The following is a 10,937-nucleotide window of genomic DNA, read 5'->3' on the forward strand; positions in this document are numbered from 1 at the left end:
TAAAAAGTAATATTTTAATGGATGACCCAAATAGAGATCCGTCTCACAAAATACGACCCGTGAGATCGTCTCACATAAGTTTTTGTCAATAATAATACGTGTATTTTGAATTTTAAAAATAAGATGATAAATTATTATTGTCTATTTAATCATTAATAAAAAATGAATATTAATAAAATTTTTATTAATAAACATTTGATGGGATTAGATAAAAAATGATTATTAATCCTATATGGGCAAGTAAACTCAGCCTTAAGGATGTCCATTTTGTAGAGAGGAATGGCGTTCACAGAAACACTTCACCCTCTCCAATGCTTCTTCCAGCGCAGATGGCCCGACTGCAAACGTGATTCGGAGCCAATTTTTTAGACCTACAGCTAACCCTGAAACACACCACCGCGATTCTTTCAAGACAAGTTTTAAAGTGAAATTCTTTTAAATACGTTCCTACGAACAATCTTCAAGTCGTTGAACAAATTGGGATGTGGAAGCGAAATTATCGGTTGTAATTTACCTGGAAGAATTATGACAGATTCCTCTTTGGCCAGCTTAAAACAGAAGTCGAGATCATCGTCGATATCATTCAGAAGGGAGATATTCAGTTTCACCTACATCATCGAACATGTATTACACAAAATAATCAGAATTTGGCTACATGTCAAAATTTTGATATCACAGATAAAATCCTAAAGATGTTGATTACTCACCATAAAAGCCATTGATCCTTCTGGTTTCTGAGGACAACTAAGGCAGGGGATCTCTTCAATCTTGTCGTAACAAGTATCCGAAGTTTGCTTCAGCATATTTATAGTTTTCTTGAAGAAGATATCTTGTGTTTCCTCAATAATTGTTGGCACTGCTGCCTGAAACATTAAAAAAGAAGCGGTGCTGAGATACAAGGAAACTAATAGAACATCTCGACGATCATTTAAGTTCTTGATCAAAACCGAAAATCATCGATACAGTGATGCTCTGACCTGTATGAAAGTTGCAGGACCTCCACACATGTCGCAGTACTTCTTGAGCCGCTCAAGAAACTGAAAGGATGGACAAAAATGGCATGTTAAGCAATGGTCGAGTAACCAATTCTGTATGTGCAACGCAAATGTTGCATTTAGAATATTATATGCATGAATTATAGAGGGGGAAACAAACCTTAGGGACCTTTAAAATGCCATCTGGATCATTTGTAACCAACCAACCGAGGCGCCAACCAGGTACTAACCATCTCTTTGAAAGCGATCCAAGAGTAAGAACTGGTGCAATAGATCCAAAAACACCCATTGGCACAAAAGGATTGGCCCCAAAAGCAAGATGCCCATAAACTTCATCAGCAATTACGGTTATTCCAAGCCTCTTTGCAACTTCGGCAATCTAATTTCAATTCATGTGATATCTATAAGGGACCATATAATTTATAAAGAAAAGCATCGAACAATCACCATCACAAGAAAAAAAAAGTAAGTATATACCTTCTTAAGTTGTTGATAAGTATATACATTTCCACATGGATTCCCCGGATTTATGATTACCATTGCAACAGTATTATGATCTGCCAAATCTTCGACCGCACTGAGATCAACTTCCCAGCCCTTTTCAATGAGAAGATCAAAATGTCGAATTTCAAGATTTCTAAATGCGGCACAAAGTTCATAAACTGGAAAACATGGTCTTGGAAGCAAGATATTAGCACCAGGGCGAGTTAAGATGGACAGAGCTATTTCGATAGCTTGTGTACAACCTGACGTGACATAAACATCATCAAGCGACAACTTGTATGGAAGATCACGGGAGAAATATTCAGCGAGTGCTCTGTTCAGGAATCAGTATAATATAGATCAGAAAATTGGTAAATACACTTACTGAATCCACATGAGCTATTGAAAAAGATCGATCCACAAAGAAAACTAAACCATGAACCTAATCGAACAGACACTACCTCGACAACAATTAACTCTCCACTTTGTTTGAGCACCGAAATTTTTTTACCCAAGAAGTTTGGTGGAAGTTCTTAGTCTCAGGTCTCATCAGCATAATGTATCAACTTGTTCTTCCTTATATTATCTAAAAAGGTGGATTCTTCAAAATTCACATCTTCAAGTTGACAGTAAAAGAATGAACTTGCAAATATAAAAGCCCTCGTTTAAAAATACGACAGGGGCCCAATATTCACTCCTTCAACTGAAAATTATACATAAATTTTGGTGTGTGCAATTTATTTAATATCCAGATCCCCTTATAATTTATTTACTTATCATGCATGAAACCTTTTGACACTATCCAAACGATGAAAACAAAATCAAATCTATAATTAAACATCTGACGAACACAAGGCATTCTACCAAAATATAAACAGAAACACATACATCTTGAATGGAAAAAAATTACCTTCTTGTTTGAGGAAGGCCCGCAGTGGGAGCGTATCCATTGAATTTAGCAGAACGCAGCGATTCCACAACAGCTTCTTGTGCCGCTGAAGTCGTGTAAAAGCAAGAATAGGCAGTTGGATCCCCAATGCCCAAAGAAATCACCTTTTTCCCATCGTTATCAGAATCTACGCTGTCCGTCAACAAACCCAGAATCCCTTTAATTGTAACATTATTTGGCGCTTCAAATTCTTGGACCACGCCCAAAATTTGAGCATCCATGACAAGAACCGAGTACCGGGTCTACGCTTATATTTGTAGAGGAGCAGATTTTCTGGCTTTGTTTTTTGGGTTGTGTTTTGAGGTTCGTAATTCGAAGGCCACAAGATTAAATGCTGGGAAATTGAAGGTGCAAATTTTTTGGAGTTTTGCTGATTTTGCATGGGACATTATGTCAGCCAGGAGGAGGTTTGAATGAACCCGGTTTGGGTGCTGCTAAACGGATCTTTGGGTTCAGAATCCGAAAGAATTATTTGTCTTCCACGACTCATTGTAGCCGAAACCTTGTTTTTTTTCTAATTCGGTTGAATGGCCGATTTAATTCCTGATATTAAATTTTAAAAAAAATTAAACATTTACTACACAAGCTTTGGTGCTAAAAAAAAAATCATATATTACTATCAGATTTAAAATAGATGATACTCAAATATTATATGTTAATACTATATTTTCAATGTTTTGTACTGATTTTCATCCAGAAAACAAATATGTCATTAATACAAATATTTATTATACATGTTTAGGTACTCAAAAATCATATATTAATATCGGATATGAAACTTTTGATACTCAAATATCATATATTATAATCATATTTTTTTTATTTTTATATCATTTTCATCCGAGGGAATACATGTGAACCTAGGGAGTGCAAACACATTTTGTTGTAGATCAAAAAACACAAACACATAATTTTTTGGAATAAGTCTCTTGTGAGACGGTCTCACGAATCTTTATCTGTGAGACGGGTCAACTCTACCAATATTCACAATAAAAAGTAATACTCTTAGTATAAAAATTAATATTTTTTCATGGATGACCCAAATAACAGATCCGTCTCACAAAATACGATCCGTGAGACAGTCTCACACAAGTTTTTTCCTTTTATGATAGAATCTAAATAGGGGTGTCAATCGGGTGGGTTGGGTCGGGTTTCGGGTCAACCCGCGAAATTTTTTTTATATTTTTTTTCAACCCGAACCCAACCCGAACACGAACCCGTATAACTCGACTCAACCTGTCTAACTAGAATTTTATTAATTTTTTTAAAAAAAATTAATGAAAAAAATTCAAAAAAATTAAAAAATAATATTTTAATTTAAACACATAATAACAAACATTTCGATTTAAATTTGAAATTTTAATCGTAGAAAATTAAAAGTATATTTACTAAATCAAATAAAAAATTGTTAAAAAAATAAAAATATGTAAAATAAATATTAAATGATGAAAATTTATCATATAAATATACAATAAATGTTGTTCAAACATACAATATATAAAAATATAGGTAATATTTTCAAAAAAAAAAGTTCGCGGGTCAACCCGCGACCCAACCCGAAACCCGCCTAACATGGCACTAACCCGAATCCACCCAACCCGAACCTGATTTTTTCCGTATCGGGTTGACGGATCGTGTCGTATTTTGACACCTCTAAATCTAAATATAAGTTTAAGTCTGAGCTTGGAAATCTAAAACAAATTTTGTCCTTATAAAACAAGTCGGTTGAAATTAATAATTAATGCAACGAAATTAAGTAGACATTTATGACTTTACATTCCACATTTTTAATTGATACGCTTCGATGATGGGGAAGCTGTTTTCACATTTAATTGTAATTTCATGGGAATTGATAATGGAAATCAAGGAGCATATTTACAAGGCAAAAGCTTGTGTGAGACGGTCTCACGGATCTTATTTGTGAGACGGATCTCTTATTTAGGTCACCAATGCAAAAGTATCACTTTTTATGCTAAGAGTATTACTTTTTATTGTGAATATGGGTAGAGTTGACCCGTCTCACAGATTATGATCCGTGAGACGGTCTCACATGAGAGTCACTCTATTTACAATTAAGTATCTATCAGATGTAACTGTAATAATATTAATTGCGGAAAGCAACTTTTAACAGCCATATTTTCCAGCTTTCCATTTACAATTTCAGTGTAAATGGCAGTGAAATGTTAGCTCTTTTCAGTGGAAATAGAAATGCCACTCACACTCCTCAAATTTTTTAATATATTTTTTTTTCATTTGGCTGAATTATAATAAATATAAATTATTAAAACATAAATTTCGAATATTATGATCGGATTTTTCAAATTTCACTTTAGTCCATCGATACTGATAAAAAAAATGTACACACACGCATCGCGTGTGCAGGGTAACTAATATGTACATATGTGTGTGTGTTGTAGATAAATTTAAAAAAATAAATTAATTAGACAATAAATCAAAAGTTGTGTTTTCATATGTTTCACTTTATGAATGTACACATCTATTCATGTCATTTTAAAATGTTCAAATTTTGAAAAAATGAAATTTTTGACAGAACGAAAAACCTTATTTCCAAACGAATTAATTGCGAAATTTTTTAACAGGAAACACACATTCATTAGGCCAGATATCAATGAGTCAATTATGATTTTTAGATTATAAAATTAGCTCTCCAATTAATTAATTAAATGTCAGTAAATCGTCGTCCAAAATCGCGACTGGAGTCTGTTTGCTGTCTATTTTAACTTTTCATTATTTTCTTTGCCTCTGTTCCTGTCTTTTACTTTATATAATTATAACTACCTCAAAATTGGTCACAATCACAAAAAAAAACATCCATTTATATTTAAATATTATATTTATTATCTCGAACTTTATGAAAATTAACAAATAAATTTGGTAAAATTAATATTTGACTGTATAATATATATTTATATACCATTAGCTTTTACATGAAGGGAGTGATCTTTCAAGATTTAACGAATTTTAGTAAACAATATTTTACATGCAAGGACAAATAAGTGGAAGAAAAAAACAAAGGAAAGAGGAAAACAAGGGAGGAGCATAGCATGTGATTTGATGGCGACAGAAGAAGAAAAATGAAAATGGTAGAAAATAATAATAAATATGTATAAAAGGAAAGAAATGACTTTTATTTATTTATTATTTATTTATAAATCTCGTCTCTATCCAATAATTATTTTTTATCGTGAATATTAATACAATTGACATATATCACAGATAAATATTCGTAAGATCGCCTCACAAAAACTTAGTCAATTCTTTTTATAACTAGCGACCTTTTTTTGTAAGACATTTGTATTATTTGTTTTTAAAAAAATTATAATTAATTTAATTTATAATTAAATGAGAATTATATTTTAATTGTAAAAAAATACTGAGATATTAAATTGAAAATTTAAAATAATGAATTTAGAAAAACGAAAAGAAAAATAAAACGGCAGTTCCGAATTTCTCTCATATATTTCAACTGGACTATATATATATATATATATATATATATATATATATATATATATATATATATATATATATATATATATATATATATAATTAAGAGTATAGATATATATTATAATAATATTTGTTATTATTAATATTTAATGTGTGTACTGCGCTGACACAAGAGATATATGAATCAGCTTTATCGACAATGGTGAATTCATGAAGAAAAAATCTATCATTTTCCCCCCACCCTTACTTTTTCAACTAGTTTCTGTTCCAACCCTTTCATTTTCTTCACTGACATAGGAAATACCTGCACACGCACGCATACTTGAAACTGTCTTATAGACCTATACATACACAGCAGTTCCTAGCTACCCTACCCTACCCCTATGTCCCGTAGCCGTATGGTTGTGATAAAGGGTTCAGGAGAGAGTGCAGACGTTGCAGAAGAGGACAGCCCAAGCAGATTTTTTCCAGTCATATCATACCTTATTATTATTTTTGCCTTTATTCCTACTACTCGATTCTTCATCAAATCCCCAGTGAAAACACGACGCCCCCTTGTTACACTTCAGCTCTTTTCCTCAAGCTTAATCGTCCCGTTACCTTTTTCCCCCCAACTACAAAAGCACCCATAACAATGCCCGATGGGGCTGAGTTTTTCATTCCCAAGTTCCGACTCGTGTGTGTGGGATATGTATGATGATGAATTCTTCAACGATTTGCTTGTTCTAAGTCTAGGTTTAATTTGCTTGCTTATAAACTTACCCTTTTGAGTAAGGATAATAATTTACTGTCTTTGAATTCCTGTTTTTGGTTTCTTGGATTGGATTGGATAGCCTGAAATGGAGGGTTACAGCTACTTCCACGAAAGCCATGAATCACATTTGCCTCCAGGGTTCAGATTCCATCCGCTTGATGAAGAACTGATCACCTACTACCTCTTGAAGAAGGTACTCAACTGCAATTTCACCAGCAGAGCCATCGCTGAAGTCGATCTGAACAAGTGCGAGCCGTGGCATCTCCCGGGTATATTCTTACTCCTTAGACTCTTTCCCTCTAGTTTCTGTTTCCTAATATGTGGCAAAAACGCACCGAATTTTGCATGGCTGTACGAAGGTTTCTGCTTTCATCTTACATTAAAGACTGCGTGTGTAGGGAGAGCGAAAATGGGAGAGAAAGAATGGTACTTTTTCAGCCTTCGCGATCGAAAGTACCCGACAGGACTAAGGACTAACCGGGCTACCGAGGCCGGCTACTGGAAAGCCACTGGCAAAGACCGGGAAATCTACAGCTCCAAGACTTGTTCACTTGTGGGTATGAAGAAAACCTTAGTTTTCTACTTGGGCAGGGCTCCGAAAGGAGAGAAGAGCAACTGGGTCATGCATGAATACCGCCTCGAAGGAAAGCTTGCATATCATTATTTGTCCAGGAACTCCAGGGTAAGTTCAACTATTCTCTGCATATTCAAATCATTTCGTTTTTTTCTTGTCAATAATTGGTTAATAGCGATGCTTTGGATCGCGTATTGTAATAATTTTTACATCAATGATATATTTTATTCAATTGTTCACATGAACTTCAGTCGCCATTGTTAGAGATAATTAATCCAGATTTAACTTGATTTAACTGTCCTACTTGAGTGGCACGTTAAATTTCATATGATGAATACGATCAAACGACACATTCACATTCAGCCTTTTATGTTTTACGTCGTTGTGTAAATAAGTAGTTCCAGTGGCTGTCTTGACGCTGACGGGATGCGTGAAAATGGATTGAAATGTTTGAGGTTTTCGGTGATAAGAAAGTGGTTTTAACGTTGAATCATATAAAGGTAAAGGACTTTGATTGAACGGATCATTTCTTGGAAGTGACCTTTGATGTGTTATTTGATTAACTTGACTTTTGTTTACCCTAAAACGAGGAATTTTGCACTTGTTTCGCTTCTAGGACGAATGGGTGATTTCAAGGGTTTTTCAAAAGAGTGGCGCAGGTGGTTCTGGCGGAGGTGGGAAGAAGAGGTCTGGCATCCAAGTGAACCCGGAAGTCAGCTCCCCGTCTTCAGTTTCACTGCCGCCGCTGCTCGAACTCTCGGCCACCTCTACTGACCACGACAGCTCCTCCTACAATGGTGCCGATGGCAAATCCAAGGAGCACGTGCCCTGTTTCTCCACCACTGCACCGGCCAGTTTCAACCACAATTCCCTCTTCGAGTTTCCGCCGCCGAACTCCTCCATTATGCATGATCAGTCGGCTTCATCTTCTGGTTCCTATTTTCCAAGGCACAACCTCGTTGCTTCGGCAACTCCGAGCCTGAGGACACTTCAAGAAAATCTTCAGCTTCCTCACTTTTTCCCCGGTATTTCTGCTCCGTCCATGCTAGGCGGCGACGTTGATCCGTTGTCTGGATATGGCTCTCTGGGTCAATTTCCTCCGCCGGAGAATCAGAAGATCGGCCCCACCGAGCTCGATTGCATGTGGAGTTTCTAATTAATAACCTACACTGCCTTGTGCTTTTATCTAAATTTTAGTATTAAATATATGTGAATGCATGCAGGATTATCTGAACTTGTAGTGCATTTATGTTGCCAGCTTCTATTTCTCTAGGATTTATTGCATTATTATTCTTCTTGTTGTACCGAATTCATGGTATGAATTTTCTGTGGTTTGTTTTTCTAGTTAACGCTGAATATTTAAAATTTTCTTTTATATTTTAATGTAAATTTATGATTTATCACACCGTTCGTTATATATCTTATACTCTATATTACAATCAAGACAAAATTCTTGGAGGTAATTTTGTGTGTGTTTTATTTAAATATGTCATTTTTAACTTTTTTTATTAATTTTATTGTTTTTATTTTTTTGAATATAAAGTTGAATATTTATAGTGTATTTAAATTTTTTACCATTTGACTAATTATTTAAACAAACTTATAACATGAGAAGTTGAGTAAAAAATAGACTGCAATACGCAGATTGTTTCACCCAAATTATTATTTAAAGTTTGTCACACTTTTCATATATAATTTTGGTGTAATTATTATGTTGAAACAGTACATTTCGGAAGTTCACTATCCGATCTGGTCCTCGCTACTTGCCATGTCAAAAAATTTTGTTTTCGTGTTTTTCCCGCATGCAAATGAGATGTGTGCTGCTCTATTTTAACCTTGTTACGCCCCGTTTGGTTTGATGGATTAACAGGGATAGACTAATTTATCCAGCCCAATCAAGCGTTTGGTTCATTTTTAAATAAACCTACCTTATCCCTCCTAGGTATGATTAAGTTATATTAGGTAGGTTAAAATAATACCTCCTCACCCCCTAGGATTATTTATCCCACTCTTAATACCTCTTATTTTTCCAATTTTACCCTTCTCCTAAATTCAAACTCACCACCACTTCCCGCAACCACCGCCGCCTCCACGACCGCCGCCGGCCGACCACCGACGGACCGCCGCCCGCGGCCGACCACCACCGACAGGCGACGAACTGCCGACCGCCGGTCGAACACCTGACGACAGCCAATTAGCGACGGTTTGTAAAAAAACCGTCGCTAATAGCGACGGTTTGAGACAAACCGTCGCCGATCTAAACAAGATCGGCGACTGTTTTTCAAAAACCGTCGCTCTTAGCGACGGTTTTTCGTAATCCGTCGGTAATTTTCCGGCAATAGTTTCCGGCCATCTCACCCGCCGACCTTTTCCGGCATACCATTTCCGCCCGGCCGCCGGCCGCCGCCATCACTGTCGCCGTCGCGAAGAGGAAGGACAATTTCGTCTTTTAATCAATAAATTCAAAATTATCCTACACTTAAAAATCTTACCAAACATAATATTATTTTACACCATATATTACAATCCTACCACAATCATTTTCTTTATCATTTACGTACTAATCATTAATTTATCCAATCCTTCCAACCAAACACAGCCTTACATTTGAAATAATGCGTATGACATGACGAGGGCAAGTTTCGGTGTGAGGACAATGAGATTCTTTAGGGGATATAATATCATAGGTTTAAATTCTATAACAATTTGGAGAAAATTATATTAACGTAATTATCCGAGGAATCAATTTCTCGGATCACCCAAATGTTATTAAAAAAATATCTTTTTTTAAATAAAATTAAAACCCAAGCAATAATTACTCGGATTAATGTAATAAATATATTTGTATCGATCCGAATTCCGAGGTATCCCAATATTTTTTTTCCCCGAAACAATTAGGATCTAAACAGTTCGACGTGTTACTTCAATTCTCTCCGCAATCACATCTATCCTTTTCTGTTTTACGGGTCCGTTTAATCTAATTATTGCTCTTAATTGATCATACACATTAAGTTTGTACAGTTTTGATATACTGCACACCTACCTTGCACACTTATGTGAGCACCGATGAGGTATCACCCACCTATTGGATGTGATGAAATATAGAAAAATTACGCATCCAATGAGTGAGTGATACCTCATCGGAGCTCACATAGGTGTGCACGATAGGTGTGCAACATATCAAAACTGTAAGTTTTGTATTATATTAAAATTAAAATGCATCTGAGGCCTCTAAATTGTTACATCTGGACGGATCCAAGTTCATATCTGAAATTGGTGGAGTCCGTTATGGGCCAGACCTCCTTGTTAGTCAGAGATAGGAAAAGTCCGAGTTCATGTTCTCTTCCAAAATAAAAAGAGTCCAAAAATATATCTAGTGGGCAAACTCTATGAAAATCCTGACGAGGCCGAGCCAATGGACCATTCCTTAAAGGTCCAAACCCATTAATTTGACCACAAATCTGAAAGAATACGAACCCATTAATGTGACCGAGAAATCTGAGCCTAATGACAGTGAAAGAATACGAAGACATCTGCGTCAATGGATAAAAACTCGATTGATAACCTAATGATTGAGGAGTAAATGTGTTAGTCTATACTATATCGTCAGTGTTAATATCATTAGATCACGTGAGTAATTCATATTTTTATGAAAATTAACATATATGTCCATAACCTATGGACTAATATTTGATCACATGATAAATAGAA

General features: G+C 35.3%; 2 protein-coding genes across 3 annotated transcripts; one reads left to right on the forward strand and one right to left on the reverse strand.

The window, feature by feature from the left end:
• Nucleotides 1-150: 150 nt before the first annotated feature.
• On the reverse strand, nucleotides 151-2,807 carry LOC140812548 (probable aminotransferase TAT2). Its single transcript, XM_073170843.1, has 7 exons — nucleotides 2,389-2,807; nucleotides 1,473-1,812; nucleotides 1,156-1,374; nucleotides 978-1,037; nucleotides 708-863; nucleotides 515-608; nucleotides 151-383 (listed from the first exon to the last, which is right to left on the reverse strand). The coding sequence occupies exons 1-7, from the start codon at nucleotides 2,646-2,648 to the stop codon at nucleotides 253-255; spliced, it is 1,260 nt and encodes a 419-aa protein (XP_073026944.1). The 5' UTR covers nucleotides 2,649-2,807; the 3' UTR covers nucleotides 151-252.
• A 3,339-nt stretch (nucleotides 2,808-6,146) lies between these two features.
• On the forward strand, nucleotides 6,147-8,585 carry LOC140813345 (protein CUP-SHAPED COTYLEDON 2-like). 2 transcript variants are annotated; one of them, XM_073171853.1, is made up of 3 exons: nucleotides 6,147-6,921; nucleotides 7,051-7,334; nucleotides 7,876-8,585. In XM_073171853.1, exons 1-3 carry the CDS (start codon nucleotides 6,738-6,740, stop codon nucleotides 8,380-8,382), a joined length of 975 nt encoding a protein of 324 aa, XP_073027954.1. In that variant the 5' UTR covers nucleotides 6,147-6,737; the 3' UTR covers nucleotides 8,383-8,585. The 2 variants fall into 2 exon arrangements, with proteins under 2 accessions (XP_073027954.1, XP_073027953.1); XM_073171852.1 differs by having other exon boundaries at nucleotides 6,151-6,921; nucleotides 7,843-8,585.
• The last annotated feature ends 2,352 nt before the right edge of the window (nucleotides 8,586-10,937 follow it).

This window comes from Primulina eburnea, chromosome 14, assembly GCF_022965805.1.
Source record: "Primulina eburnea isolate SZY01 chromosome 14, ASM2296580v1, whole genome shotgun sequence".
Lineage (NCBI taxonomy): Eukaryota > Viridiplantae > Streptophyta > Magnoliopsida > Lamiales > Gesneriaceae > Primulina > Primulina eburnea.

Coding starts and splice junctions, on each gene's coding strand:
- LOC140812548 (XM_073170843.1), bottom strand. CDS start 2,648: ATGGATGCTCAAATTTTGGGCGTGGTCCAAGAATTTGAAGCGCCAAAT. Junction 864..977: donor GTCCTGCAACTTTCATACAG/GTCAGAGCATCA, acceptor TTAATGTTTCAG/GCAGCAGTGCCAACAATTAT. Junction 384..514: donor ATCTGTCATAATTCTTCCAG/GTAAATTACAAC, acceptor GGTGTGTTTCAG/GGTTAGCTGTAGGTCTAAAA.
- LOC140813345 (XM_073171852.1), top strand. CDS start 6,738: ATGGAGGGTTACAGCTACTTCCACGAAAGCCATGAATCACATTTGCCT. Junction 6,922..7,050: donor CGAGCCGTGGCATCTCCCGG/GTATATTCTTAC, acceptor CTGCGTGTGTAG/GGAGAGCGAAAATGGGAGAG. Junction 7,335..7,842: donor ATTTGTCCAGGAACTCCAGG/GTAAGTTCAACT, acceptor TTTCGCTTCTAG/GACGAATGGGTGATTTCAAG.